At 45.8% G+C, this 14841-nt stretch overlaps 1 protein-coding gene across 1 annotated transcript; it reads right to left on the reverse strand.

Annotated features, from left to right (window-relative positions):
* Nucleotides 1-10671: 10671 nt before the first annotated feature.
* Nucleotides 10672-14482, reverse strand: HOXB1 (homeobox B1). Its single transcript, XM_063137703.1, has 2 exons — nt 13774-14482; nt 10672-11024 (listed from the first exon to the last, which is right to left on the reverse strand). Exons 1-2 carry the CDS (start codon nt 14480-14482, stop codon nt 10672-10674), a joined length of 1062 nt encoding a protein of 353 aa, XP_062993773.1.
* Nucleotides 14483-14841: the final 359 nt, after the last annotated feature.

A 14841-nucleotide genomic window follows, 5' to 3' on the forward strand; every position in this document is an offset into this window, starting at 1 on the left:
GTATCTGCTCTCAGATTGATTAGTGACAAGCTAAAAGCTTTGACTAAACTGAACGGCTCCATTAGAAAAAAGCCTTATCCTTAAAGGGGAAAGAAATAACACAATTTCCCACTGTAACCTGGCCCTGGTCTTTGCAGATGGTATAAAAAGCTGAAGGACCGGTCAGTTCAGAAGGAACAGTTGCAAGGATCTCAAACGTCTCCTCTTTCTTTCTTTTAAATAGAAAGTGATTTTCTGAGATCAAAAGGCCTCACATTGTGAGAACAAATGCTTTAAGGGGAGCAGGGGTGGGGGGAGGAATCACACCAAGGGTTAGAAACAGATGGCACTGACATACTTGCCAAGGAGCTGAAGAGACTCCCAGACTTTCCCCCTGCCCTATTGCCTGTGATCCCAGGCAGAAGACAGGGGTCTGCTCAATGTACCTTCTGAAGATCTTCCTCCTCAGAAGAGAGGATGAGCAGATCCAGCCAAGTTACTGCCATAAATTATTTAGAAGCAGATTTTAAAAAAAATAGGGGTGGGGGGACACACAAGCCAGGAATTTCCCTTTCATTTGTGATAAGGAAGGAATTCCAGCTTCTTTGAGAGAGACTGCGGTCTTTGCACATGAGAGAAATAGAGGTAGTCGGTGGGGTGGTTGTGTGTGTTTTTGACAGTTTGCCTTGAGATCCATAACAGGAGTGTTTGGCATATATAGATATAGATATATATTCCTACAAAAAAGAGATAATGAATAGATCAGACAGACATATCACTGCAGAGATATCTTTTCAATGTTCCACCTTGTTTGGAAAAGGGAGGAGGAAGGGAAGAGAAGCAACCAGGCAAGGAAGGAAATCATTAGTGATCACTGAATGATCACTTTTTCTTCTGCTGCCCCTCACGCCTGGAACGCTCTTCCAGAACACTTGAGAACTACCAACTCAATCACAGCTTTTAAAACTCAGCTAAAAACTTTTCTTTTCCCTATAGCTTTTAAATATTGAGTTTGTTCTGACTCTATACTGTTAGCTTCACCCTACCCAGTGCCTGTTTACACTTCTCTGTGCCTGTTTCCATTCCCTCCCCCTCCTTATTGTTTTACTATGATTTTATTAGATTGTAAGCCTATGCAGCAGGGTCTTGCTATTTACTGTGTATAATCTGTACAGCACCATGTACATTGATGGTGCTATACAAATAAATAATAATAATAATAATAATAATAATAATAATAATAATAATAATGAATGGATGGAAAGAAGGTACTAAATGAGGGAGGACGGATGGACTGGCTGCTGACTGCCTCAATAGTCAATCCTGGTCAACAGTCTGTCAGGATTGGGCCACCACTGCGCAGGCTCGTTTCACATGCATTTGCAGGTCCTGCTATTTAGGGTTTTATATTTTCCCTCAAGATGTTTTTGTACCCAGGCAAACTTTGAGGTTACCCCAAGATTGCTGATACCTCCCTTTCGTGCATGGCTGGCACTGTTTTGGCTAGATTTGCATGAGGAAGATAGGAGAGCCAGTGAGGTGTAGTGGTTGGGGTGTTGGATTAGGACTCAGGAGACCCAGGTTCAAATCTCTGCTCACCTTGGGCAAGTCATTATCCTAACTAGTGATGGGTGAACTTCCGCTGAGCATCATCAGACAAGCATTTTATCGCATGCTTGCTACTGCCCACTTATGGATGTTCGTAGTCCTTTAGACGATGTCTGCCTCTCCTGTGCCTCCCGCTCCTTCCACTTCTTTTTCTGCCGCAAAATAGACCCATTTTAATCCATCTTTTTTAAAAACAACAACAACGGAATGTGCAGGAAAAGTGGCATGATATAAACGGCCCCTGAACGGGCCACGTGGTCATTGTTGCTTCCTCTTTCTCTCCCCATGTAAAGAGACTGTTGCAGCAGCAGCAGGCCATAGCGACGGTAGGGAAACGCCAAAATCCACCCATCTGATGACACTCACTGAGTGAATTGTTATTTATTTGGAAAGCAACAAATTTGACCATGTGCATTTGGACAAGATTTCTTCTTTCATACAGAATCTCGTTCCATGTATGTGAGTTTATGTGCAGGAGCAATAGCAAAGGGCATCTTGGCAGCTGTAGTTTGGAACTGTGTAGTGTGGCCTGATGTCATGTATCACCACATTATGTGGTCCCTTTCTGATTGGTTGTTTTCACAGGGCCTGTGATTGCTAGTATGAAGATGAACCTACAGAATCCTCCTTAGAGCCAGAGCTGTGGTGGTGGCAACGACAAGGACAGAAGCAGCTAAAGAGACTGCTTTAAACAATTTTGCAAGGTGGGATCTAGATGGTAGGGTAAATGAACGTTTGGTGGAGTGTCTGAATACTACTTTACCCCATATGCTCAGAGGCTTATAATTATTTCTGACCTTAGCAAATTCATAGTACAGCAATCCAGGCCCGCTACAAAGGTGAGCATTATGAATGGATGTGTTTCGTCCAAGGAGTTGACTTATTATGGAATTTAATGATCGCTAGAAACTTCCCACCATGTGAAGGGGGACTTTGCATTTTGCGGGTTCCTTTCTCTCTCACCCCTAGGTAACACTAAACGATTTCATTTCAATTAACTTTTTTTTTTAACCTAGTGCACCACCTGCCGCAGATGGTGGAGGCACCAGGTAAGCCCCCCACCCCCTTCCCCACTTACCTTGCATCCGGTGGCTTCTACTCAGGGACTCTGAAGGCCGAAAACAGGCCGCGGCAGACGCAGGTAAGTGGGGAAGGGGGGAGGGGGGCTTACCTGGGTCCGCCACCACCGCTGGCTTGTGTCCGGCAGTGGTGGCAGATGCAGGTAAGTGGGGAAGGGGGGAGGGGGGCTTACTTGCTACCTCCATCGCTGCCACCATCTTTCTTCTGGCGGCTTCCGGGGCCACCAGAAATGAAAGGGAGTAGGCAATGTGATAACTTAAAATCGCGCGGCCTACTCTTTTTCATTTCCAGTGGCGGCACTGGAAGTTGCCAGAAGAAAGATGATGGTGGTGATGGAGGCAGCAGGTAAGGACACTGGTGGGGGTGGGTGGAGCTCCAAAACACTGAGGCAGCCTGAAGCTTCGGAGCCAATTGGCTTCGGCTTCAGACCACCTCGGCCTTTGTCCAAACTGCTTCGGATCCGGTTTGGAAGGGTCCGAACCACCCCGACCCACTTTGGATTCGGCATTCGGATCCAAGGTGGTGCACAGCCCTAGTGCTTAATGTCTTGGATAAGAGGCTGGATGGGGCTCAAGCTTAGCTGGGTCAAATTAAAAGATGTATGAGTTTTGTTTTTGTTTTAAAATGGCTGCTTGCATTTTCATTGGGGCTTCGTCTTGATTTACAGGTATAATATTTGTTTTGTTTTACTGATGTATTTAATGATTTGGAGCAGGATGCAGCCAAAGCCAAGCACTTTTAAGACACACACATTTCAATGGGATTGTTAACCATTTGCTCTCTCCATTGAAATCTATGGGATTTAAAATTTGCAAACCTATACACATTTCAATGGGACTTACTTCTGAATAGACATGCATAGGATTGCACTGTAAAAGCACTTACCTTTGGCTTGATCCTGCTCAGTGTTTATATAGTTTATAAGGCTATTGATGGCTACTAATCCTAATGGCTATGTGTTACTTCCTGTATCCAAGCCAGTATGTTTCTCCTCATCTGTGCTGGGAACAAGCATGGCAGCTTGCTAGTGCACTCATGTTCTACCTGAAGGTTTCCCCCAGGTGTTTTGGTTTTCATTCCACTGCTGTCTTTGAAGTAATTCAAGTCCTGTAGTGCTGGGTGGCTGTGGGTGTTCAGTGGTACAATTAGATAAAGGAGGGGGGCAGTTTATTTCAGTTGTTGTCCTGGTGTTTACTGCAAAAGTCTTGTTCGACTTGTTATATGGTATTCCGATTTGGATTTGGAATGATATGGGATGTGTACTTTAAATTTTTTTGCATTCCCTTTTAGGCATGTCTAGATGTATACTGTCACCCCATGTGTACTGGAGGATGGGAGCTGCATTGCCCCCTAGACCCTCTGAGGAGGGCACACTGCTAGCTTCCGCCTCTGAGTTAGCCACCAAAATTTGGTGGCGTAGTGGTGGTGGCAGGGCCGGTGCTATTTATTTTATTTATTTATTTATTTATTTATTTATTTATTTATTACATTTTTATACCGCCCAATAGCCGAAGCTCTCTGGGCGGTTCACAAAAATTAAAACCACAAAAAACATCCAACAGGTTAAAAACACAATTACGAAATACAGTATAAAAAGCGCAACCAGGATAAAACCTGGCCACCTAGAGTGCCAAGCTAAGAGGGGTGCTGGGCGCAGCGCAGCACTCATGCGCGTTGGCTGTGAGCTGGCCCGGCCCAAGGATTCAGCTGGGCCTGGGTGGGTGAGATGGTGCCCCATGCCCGCCCAGCCAAAGTGAAGCCAGGGACGCTGGGGTGGGGCGGCTCCATGTTTGGACTTCCAGAATGCGCCCGGAAGCCCAAACGTGGAGCCGCCCCCCCCACCCCAGTGTCCCTGGCTTCGCTTCGGCTGGGCGGGCACGGGGCACCATCTCATCAGCATGAGGGCGACGCGAGGCAGGGGGCAGGGCTCAGTTCGCTCACTGTTGTGAGCAGCTGGGCCTTCAGCACCCACCCACCCCAGCGCTGAAGAAGAGGGGGAAGAAGAAGAAGCAAGAAGAAGCAAGTGGCAAACTCCAGGAGGTGGCGAAGAAGAAAGAGAAGAAGTGAGTAAGGTAAGACTGAGGGGTGTGTGTGTGTGTGTGTGTGTGTGTGTGTGTGTGAGAGAGAGAGAGAGAGAGAGAGAGAGAGAGAGAGAGAGAGAGAGCAAGGGAGAGAGAATGTATGGGTGAATGGGGTGCATGGGGTCTTTGAGTGAATGCATGTGTTCATGCGTGTGTTTGTTTGGAGTGAGTGATGCTGAGTGTGTGTGTGTGTGCACGTGTGTGAGTGGAAGGGGGGATAATTTGGAGGTGATATTCCTATTATATAATGCATTTTAGACCTATAGACATTCCTTTCCAATTTGTTTGCTATAATTGGCATGACGTATTTCTTGCACTTTAAAATAAATTTAGCAGTTTCAAGTTTTGTGCTTCTTATTTTTTCCAGGAAACATATGTTCTTAAAAATCAAAGTTGGCATTTTTTGGGGTGTGTGTGTGAAAGTAGCTCACCTTGCCAAGGGTGCAAAATAGTCTGGGGCAGTGGGGCAGTGGGGACTACACAAAAGGCCAGGGGTGCACATGCAAGATGCATATTTTCCACCCCTCATTTTATATACTGGAGACTGGCTCTCTTTCTGTTGAATAAAGGGCTAGGTCCCCAGCATTCAGATTTTAGTTAAATTCTGTTTATGCTATTATATTCTTAAATTATTTGTACCTTCTTCAGGAGAAAATTTATGTTGATCAATAGCACTTTCCCCCAACCTGGTATCCTTCTGATATTTTGGACTAGAATTCCCAACAATTCTGACTATTAGCCATGCTGGCTGGGGCTGATGGGTGTTGAAATCCAAAGGTTGTGGAAGCACTAGGTTGGAGAAGCTTGTTCTACAGCCAAAAGCCTTTAGCTAACCATTGTTAGGACTTACTTTAAAAGAAAAATCTATCTAGGTTTATTATCTGGCAAGATCTATTCTTGATCTTTGGATTAAGGATATGCACAGTATTATATAACTGCTGCTTATAAAATTTGTCCTCCAAGTAATCTTGGCCTGTCTTTTAACTTTATTAAGGGGCATGCCAATTATTTGGATAACTTAACAGTTTCTAAGTATCAGCTGAACTTTTCTAGGGAACGATTTATTCCCCCTCTGAGTTATTGGACAGCTGTTTTGGGCTTTTCCCTATAATGAAGCTTTGTCCTTATATTATAAGAACAGAGAGACAGAAACCTTAATACATGTTTGAATGTTGTTGGGTTTTTTTATAGAAATGAGCAGAATATTCCTCTTTTATCAAAATTTACAGACAGGACTTTTGAGTGGTATTTGCCTTTTTATTGGTGTCACCAACATAACTGTAATGGAAGTAAATGCAACATTTCTCTTTTTGCTGCAAACACTCATAAAAGGTTTTTATTAGTTTAAGTGTAGTCTGGCCTTTCCTTGTTTTAGGGTGCAATCCTAGGTATGTTTAGACAGAAAAAGTCCTGCAATTCTCAGCATGCCTCAGCCAGCTATGCTGGCTGGGACATACTGAGAGGTGTAGGACTTTTTCTCTCTATAAACAGTCATAGGATTGTACTCTTAGGCCTTAGCTAGACCTAAGGTTTATCCTGGGATCATCCCGGGGTCATCACTGTTCATGTAAATGACACACAGGATATCCCGGGAGCAGGCAGGGACGACCCTGGGATAAACCTTAGGTCTAGCTAAGGCCTTTATTGTTATTTACCCCTTCATTCTTATTTTATACATGCATTTTTATTTTAACATCCATTTATGTCAGAGAATGCAACTTCTTAATATTTTGTTTTGTGTTTTGAATAGATCTTTGACCACATAATAAACAAGTCTGAATTTGTAATTTTAGACTCTTGACTAATTATCTTAGGGGACCTCTTCTTTCAAAAGCCCAGTCAGACTGGACCTGAGTGGGAGTCTTGTGGCCCTCCAGATGTTTGACTCTAACTCCCATTCACCTTAATCAGCATGGCCAATGATCATGGGAGTTGTAGCCAAGCAACACCTGGAGGAATATCTAACTTACTGTTTCCTGGAATAGACATTACTGGGTGAGATGGACCAATGGTCTAATACAGCATAAGGTAGCTAGCTTCATATAAGAAGCTGCAGGGAAATCTTCTCAGTTCCTTGTTACCATGGGAGCCCTGTCTTTCCAAAGAAATTGGCATCACACTAAAAAGGAGTTGGGATGGGGTAGGGTAAGAGAGGAAAAGGTGGCCAAACCATGAGTTCCAGAAACTTGAGAAAAAGTAAACTTTATTTAGTTTGAGGTAGTTTTGGTTCAAAATATAAAGCATGAGAAGGAGACAATATCTCCAGTTCCAGCTTAAAATACTAGATGATTTCATTAAAATCTAAATAATAATAATAATTAAGAATAATAACAACGACAATAACAATGTTTCAGTTTTTAAAAAAGTTTTGCTCTAGGGCTAGGCTAATGTTTGTGGGACTAGGCAAGCTTGCACATCTGTCCTCATTCACCCCACATTTATAGGACATAAGGGATTGATCTATGGGGGAGGAATAATAAATATAGGGGAAATTGTTAGTATACTTCAGCGTGATTTGATGTCAGCCAAGGCTGATTCTGTACAACCAAAGTACTGAACATGCCAGAACTGGATCTTCTCAATGTGGTGGCTCCAGACTTAGTCAAACTTAGAGTAGACCCATTGAAATAAGTGGGACTTAGGTTAGTCTAATCTAAGTATGACTTAGGCTGCAATACTCACTTACTTGGAAGTAGACATGCATTGGATTGTGCTATAGGTTTTTTAAATTAAACTGGCACTGTAGATTTGGGCGGAACTGTCTTCCAAGGCGGTATACTGAGGATGGCAACCTTGTCCCAGTGCTGAATTTCTAAAAGCAGAGAGGGGGGCACTTGCCCACACAGACACTGCTTCCTTTGCAGGAGAAGTTTGCCTGTCTAATCCCTGATGTGTGTGTTTTACAAGTGGATTGATTTGTAAAGCATTGTGAGTCAAAAGATGTTATCTAAGGTTCATATACACTGTCCCACTAAGAACCCTGGAGGGGTGAGGCATTAAAGCTAAGATAACAAAGAATATTTTGGCATCTTAAAAACTAACAAATTTACAGTGCAATCCTTCACATGTCTTCTCAGAAGTAAGTCCCACTGAGTTCAGTGTGGCTTACTCTCAGGTAATTGGGCATAGGGTTGCAGCCTATGTACAGCAAAAGCTTTCATGGACTCCAGTCCATCATGCCAAACACACTTACTAGGGAGTAAATCCCATTAAATTCTGTAGGACTTTCTTCTGTAAGACCTACAGTGTTCAATGGGCCTTACTTTCAGGTAAGTGTGCATGCATAGGAATGCAGACTTACATACAATCCTAAGCACGCATGTTGACCTTGAAGTAAGCATCATTGAATGGAATGAGATTTACTGATTAGGGCTTCCTTCAGAGTCAGTATGAAAAAGATTGGGCTGCCTATTGGGGGACGAAGGAGACAGTGGGCTCATTTGCACCAAGCAGGATATTCCGCTATGAAAGCAGTATGAAAGTGGTATATAAAAGGCAGGAGCCACACTACTGCTTTATAGCAGTATTGAAGTGCACTGACAACTGTTAGGGTCCATGACAGATACCATATACCGCTTTCATAGTGGAATATCCTGCTTGGTGTAGATGAGCCCAGTGATTCAGGTCTCTCTCCACCTTCTCTCAAACTTTTGCAGGGATCCTCCTTTCTTGCAGGGATTCTCATCCCAAATGGTCAAATTTGAACCTCTTTGCATTTGGAAATGATAGAATAGCTGCTCTTGGGCCATTCTGATTCATTGCAATAGACATGTGGACGGGAGAATGTTCCACCAGATTTATGCTTCTACCTGATGCAAGATAGGTTAGCTATCTCTGCACTGATTGGCTGTCTGGAGTTAGCTGTTAGCAAGAGAGATGATGATCACCTCATAAATACTTCTGTGGAATCAGAGATTAAATTAGGTTAAGCATCCAAGTATGCAGTAGGCCCAATGGGAGGGGGTGTTGAACCTCTTTCAGTCCAAGGGCAGAATTTGGGGCTGAATTCCACTGAAGGGTGGGGCCAAAGTCAAAGGGGGCAGGGCTAAAAATACCAGCATGTTGTAGCTTAACCTGCCTGTAACTATGCCCTAGGAGAGGCATGTTAGCCTTTTAGAATGGAGATGAAATGGCACAAAAGCAAGCAAACCACCCAACCATTAGTGGCCAGGGAAAGGGGGCAGTGTCAGGGACAGGGTATATGGCTGTGGCCATCTGCAGAGCCTCAGAGGACCAGAGTTGGCTTGAGGTTCTGCACTCCTACCATATAGATTTCAGAATCTTGCTTTCCCACTGCCTACCCTGGCTCATAGGACTGGGGAGAGCCTTAAACTCTGCCTGATCCAGACTTCTATGAGACTCATAAGCCTACATATTCCTACCTATAGCAACCTGTTAATTCAATCCCAATCTCTCCTCCCCCTTTTTTCTCTTAACCTGCTATGTTATATCCTAAAACATGACATAAAAGAAATTCTACGAAAAGGACGGGTGATTCATCATGCTAGCAAATGTATAGGATGCTCACATTCCCGCAACCATGATTATTGCTGTTATTACAGACATAAAAACCTTGGCATTGACATGAAAGGCAAATCAGACAGGGGCATTAATAAGCAGCTATCAGCTATCTGGCTTCCTTTTTAGGAGATGCTACATTCACACAGTCAGAAGTGTATTCCCGTGAAGTAGAGCTGATCGATCTGTCAACACAATTGCATGTGGCCAAACTGTTTCAGGCTAGCAGCCATTAGTACACAGAGGCACTGTTCTTTTGTAGTGCAAAATTGAAGATGGATGGGAGGAAAATTGGTTCTCCAAGGCATCTGGCGTAATAAGTAGGAAGTCTGTCTTTCATTCCGAACTGTACATTTCAACAAACTTTTTTTTTACAGTCAGTTGTAAAAAAAAAAAAAAAACTAGTAAGAGAGAATATAAGAAACAAACAACAAAGCAACAAGCAAACAAAAGCCCTTAGTTCCATTAAGGAAAATCCACAAGTAATATTTTGCATCCCAAGTCACTTTAAGAACAGAAGCACTTAAAAAAAAAAAGATTTTCCAATTCTCTAATGTTGAAAGTGCATCTCCTAATTGGGAAGGGGCTGGGGAGAAAAAAGATTGGTTGTCCCTGAGATAAATTAGTATTGCTAAACTGGACATTAAAAGAGGCAGGCACTCTTTGGGCAGTTTCCCGGTAATCGGAAAAAAGTGATATTACAAAAATAACGGGACAATAGATAGGGATAAGGGCTGCCTGTAGGGGTTGTTCCTCCACCCTTGACTTCTCTAAATCTTAATCGCTGTTGCCAAGCGTCCATCGCTGGGTGTTGTCTGCAGTGCCAAGCACAGTCGGATGTGTGGATTGCACTTCTGCGCCCTGGACGTTTAAACTAGTAAATACACGTGTATCTGAATGCAGGATTGCAACAGTATAGAAAGACAGGGGCTGGGGGTGGGAGGGGTTGAAAATCCGCATCTCAGAATGAGCCTGGGCGGAAGGAATTTGCATTTGCAAACGCACCACGTGTATCCAGAGAGAGAGAGAGGGAGAGGGAGAGAGAGGGGGGGGGGAGAGAGATGCTTCACGCATGTCAGTTGGAATGTAGCTGCAGCTCTGTGTTTGTGAACGCGCGTTTCTTGCCCGTGTGCAAGCACGCTGGAGTTGCGCGTGTGCGCAGATGTCCGCGCGTCTGTCTACACGCGCGCAGCAGGGAGGTTTCCTTGTTGGCGGGCGGCCCGTGTGCCTGCGCATGGCTGCCTCAGGCTCGGGAGGGTCTGCGCGTCCTCCTTGCGCTTCTGTGCCGCGGAGGAGCCGCTTCCTTAACGGGGGTGCGGAGCGGGGGGAGGGGGGCGCGGAGGGAGGACATTTCAGTCGCCGGGGGAGGAAGGGCCCTGCTGCGCGTTAACCTTTCCTGGCCTCCTCAAGAGGACACGGAGCTGGGCGAAGCGTCGGGCGTGGAGGGGCCGCTCGATCGGTCCGAGGCGGCCTCGTTGCTTTCCTTGGCCGAGGTGCTGAGCGCGGCGGCGGCGGCGGCGGCGGCGGGCGCGGCCAGCCCTTCCTTCTCCCGCTTCTTCTGCTTCATCCTCCTGTTCTGGAACCAGATCTTCACCTGGGTCTCGTTGAGCTCCAAGGTGGCCGCGATCTCCACCCGCCGGGCTCGGGTGAGGTACTTGCTGAAGTGGAATTCCTTCTCCAGCTCCGTCAGCTGCTTGGTGCTGAAGTTGGTCCGGATGGTGCTGGGGTGCACGGCCAGGCCGTAGTCGGACACTTTCGCTGCTCGCACGAGCCCGGACGCGAAACGCGGAAAGGAAGCAACGAAGCCGCCGGTTAGAAAGGCAATTGTGCATGTCGAAAGGACGGGGCAAAGTCCCACCCGGGTCTGGAACGTCTGAGCCATCTGTTTCTCTGCCCTCCTTCCCCCGCCAAAATAACAACCGTTTATTTCTGTCTTTTTTTTTTTTTTTTTAAAAATGTAACCCGCCTTGGGTGCCTTGGCAGAAAGGCGGTATAGAAATTTATTCAGCAACAACAAGAAGTCGGTGACTACCAAGTAGTGAGGAACACACACTTTGTAGATGTTCAAAGGCACTTTGCATCAGTCTTCCACTACCTGGTGCCCTTGAGATGTGTTGGACACCCCATCATCCCCAGCTGACCTGGTCATTGGCCGTGATGATGGGAGTTCCAGCGAGCATCAAGTTGAGGAAGGCTGCTTTACAGGTCTCTAGCACTGAGGCATAGCTGAAGTCCATACCTATTGTGAGGGCTTAGGTGTGCTTGGAAGTTCACCCCCGCCCCCAGTTAAAATCCCCACTCCCTAAACTCAGATGTGTGGAAGATTTAGCTGTTGTTATTACAATTTACATTCTCTTGGTCATTACCCCCTTACACAAATTCACCGTGGTGCTTTTTCAACCAGTGTGGTATAGTGGTTAGAGTGTTGGACTGAGCCTGGTGAGTCCTGGGTTCAAGTCCCTTCTTGGCCATGAAGTGCATTCTGTAACTTTGAGCCAGTCGCTGGCTCTCAGCCCAGTCTACCTCATAGGGTTGTTGTGAGGATAAAATGTAGAGGAGGACCATGTAAGGCACCTTGTGTTCCATACAAGAGGGGGGGGGGGGGAAAGCGGGATATAAATGTATAAAATAAAAATAAATCTCTCCTGTTTGTTTATTTAATTTCATCCATAACAGCTCTCAAGGCATTTTACAACAAAAGCACATGGTTTTATGACTGTAAAGTGCCCCAGGGCAGTATCCAAAACTAATAAATAAAGAAAATCATAACAATTCACAATGATTGTTTTGACGTTGCCTTTTTTTTAGTTTTTGCACTTTTATATTACAACTTTGTGCATAGTCTTTGGTGCCTTGAAGCAGGCCATCCATCCATTTGATGGATTTATAATAACTGCCTAAATAAACAAATTCACATGGTCTGGATACAGGCTCTGGACTGGGGCTAAACTTTGGTAAACTCTGTTTGTGCTCTGACACACCCTGAGAAGAAGACCTTCCCTCTCTAGAAACACTCCAGACAATGCTTAATTTCTAGTAGAAGACATGCCTGCTGGAAAACACCAGCTTCATTCGGGGAAGCACTTTATCCAAATTCCTGGCCTGAAGAGAGTCTTTCTAGTTCCTGATGAGTGAAATGCACTCTGCACCTGCTCAGGGGCACTTCTCATCATTCTTATTGTTCCAGGGTATTTGAATCAGAAGCTAGGGTTGAACCTGGCTATCGGTGAAGCCTCACACTTAATGTCCGTTCCACCCCTCTCCATTGCCTCCACTCTTGGAGTGTTTCTCAGTTGATCAACAGAGCCAGTATACCCCTTACCTTCATTCCCACTTCCTTAATTTGGGGGCATGTTTCTATTCCTAAACCTAATGTCAAGATCCTCTCCTTTCTTCCTTTTAGAAATGGTGTGTTTTTGTTGTGATCTTTTGTGAAGACATTAAAAAAGAAGAAGAAGAAGAAGAAAGAATCAGAAACGGGTAATCTGAGATGCGAGGCATTGTGAGAAATATTTTGCACAACTTTTTCGAAGTTGTTCTGCCTAAGTCCCGTTCAATTGGAAAGGGAGCTGCTCAAAGAAGCGGGCAGGAGGATTGTAGGCATGGACTGAAACTAGGAAGTAGCACAGGAGAAGCGAGTAGTGTGTGACCTCGGTTCTGTGAAGAGGGAATCTCATTTTTTCTGTAAGTCAACCTGCATCTAGTTTATTTGATTGATGTGACAATGAGCCACTTCAGGAGAAGTTTCTTTCTTCTTCTTTTTTGTCTGAAAATAAATAAAATAAACCCAACTGCCCCATAACAGAATGAACATTTTTGAAACCATCAAAGAAGGTGATAGCACTTGGATCTATTATTATTCAACTGCTAGTCCCATGGGGAGGATGTATTCCCCTGGCATGCTTCACCTCCATCTCCCTTTCTGCAATTTGAACCCCTTGACTCTGATCCTATCCTTAAGCCATGAGGTGAACGATGGTGACCTTCTCTTTCACTGGCACCTTTGGAGATAGACAGAGGAATATGGTCACTTCCCACCTACTACATGCATTCTCTGTTCCATCCACTCCCTTACCTCACCCCAACCTCTCATGGTTTGCCTTCTAGACTGGTGGGGGGGGAGGCAGGCTTGTATTATTATTATTATTATTATTATTATATTATTATTATTATTATTATTATTATTATTATTATTATTATTATTATTGCCTTTCCCCGTCTTGCTAGGAACCCAAGGCAGCTTACATAGTCCTTCTCCTCTCCTTTTCAACCCCACAACAACCCTGTGAGGTAGGTTAGATCCTGGATCTCCTGAGTCACAGTCCAACACTCTAACCTCCTACACCACACATTTGGCTTCCTTGATCAGATCCTGCTTGTCTCCAACAGCTAGAACGAAGCTCCTGGGAGCCAATCCTGAACCAGGGGAGGAGAAACCATGAAACCCCGCTTAACCTCGCCTCCCCTCCTCTCACCCTCTGGCAAGGGGCGTGCGTGTGGGATTTACCTGTCTTTGGAGGGTTCCTTTTCACTTTCATCCAGTCAAAGGTCTGGGTGGCGGTGGCAGCGGCCATGGGACATGGCTGTGAGGATGCGCAAGCCCTCGGGTCTTTGTTCTCGTGCAAGGGAGGCGAGAGGTTGCCAAAGCCCCCTTGCAAGTAGCCACCCTGTTCGGGCCCATAGAGAGGTTGTGGCTGGAAATGGCCCGTGGTGGCGCAGAAACCCTCTGATAAATTTCCCAGGCTGGAAGAAGAAGGGGATGAAGCAGCAGCTGCGACCGCCACGCTGGCGGGGTAGGCCGAGGGCTGGAAGTAGGCTCCATCTGTCTCCTGGGGGTTGAGGTAGAATTGCTGGCTGACGAAGCTGGGGCTGCAGCTGGGGGCTGAGTATCCGCCACCCCCTCCTGGCTGAGAGGACCCTGTGAAGGAGATGCCAAGGCCAGCAGGGTTGGGAGGAAGAGGAGGAGGAAGAGGAGGAGGAGGGTAGCTGGGGCTCTGCTGCTGCTGCTGGTGGTGGGCGTTGGGCCCAGCAGCGGCAGCTCCCACCCCCGTCACCCCGAAGCGTCCGTCTGAGTGATAGCTGTCACAGGAAGGAGTGGTGGTACCTGAGCAAGCTGGGAAGGAAGTGGTCCCCTGGTCGAGATGCTGCTGGTAGTCCTTGGGCGCGTAGGCGCTGGGCCCACGGTTACAAATTGCATAGTCTAAGAAGAAGTTCATTCTAGGTATTGTTGCTTAGCCAATGATGGAAGAGGGTCGCCCTGTTTTACGGTGATGCCTCCTGCCCTACAACCTTTAGATAGTATGTCAAAGTTAACCAGGGGGGGAAAGAAAGAGAAAGGGAGAGGGAGAGAAAGCCACCCTTCCCATCTATGGATCTCTAGCCTTGGAGCCCCCATACCCCCACCCCTCCTTCCAAGAGCCTTCAGAATGGGGGGTGGCTGTGGTGGAAAGTGGGGGGTGGGGTGGAAGAAGGGTCTGGACCACGTGGTTGCCTCCAAGCCCCAATGAGCAAATGCCTCCTGAAGTTTGTCAGATATCTACCATCATCCATCAAGTCTTTGACATTTGCATGACAA

Source organism: Elgaria multicarinata, chromosome 11 (genome assembly GCF_023053635.1).
Source record: "Elgaria multicarinata webbii isolate HBS135686 ecotype San Diego chromosome 11, rElgMul1.1.pri, whole genome shotgun sequence".
Classification (NCBI taxonomy): Eukaryota; Metazoa; Chordata; class Lepidosauria; order Squamata; family Anguidae; genus Elgaria; species Elgaria multicarinata.

Bases quoted from the DNA above. Each gene is read 5' to 3' on its own strand.
- HOXB1 (XM_063137703.1), bottom strand. From the start codon at position 14,482: ATGAACTTCTTCTTAGACTATGCAATTTGTAACCGTGGGCCCAGCGCC. The intron at 11,025-13,773 runs GTAAATCCCACA...TCGTGCGAGCAG, and splicing joins AAGGAACCCTCCAAAGACAG to CGAAAGTGTCCGACTACGGC.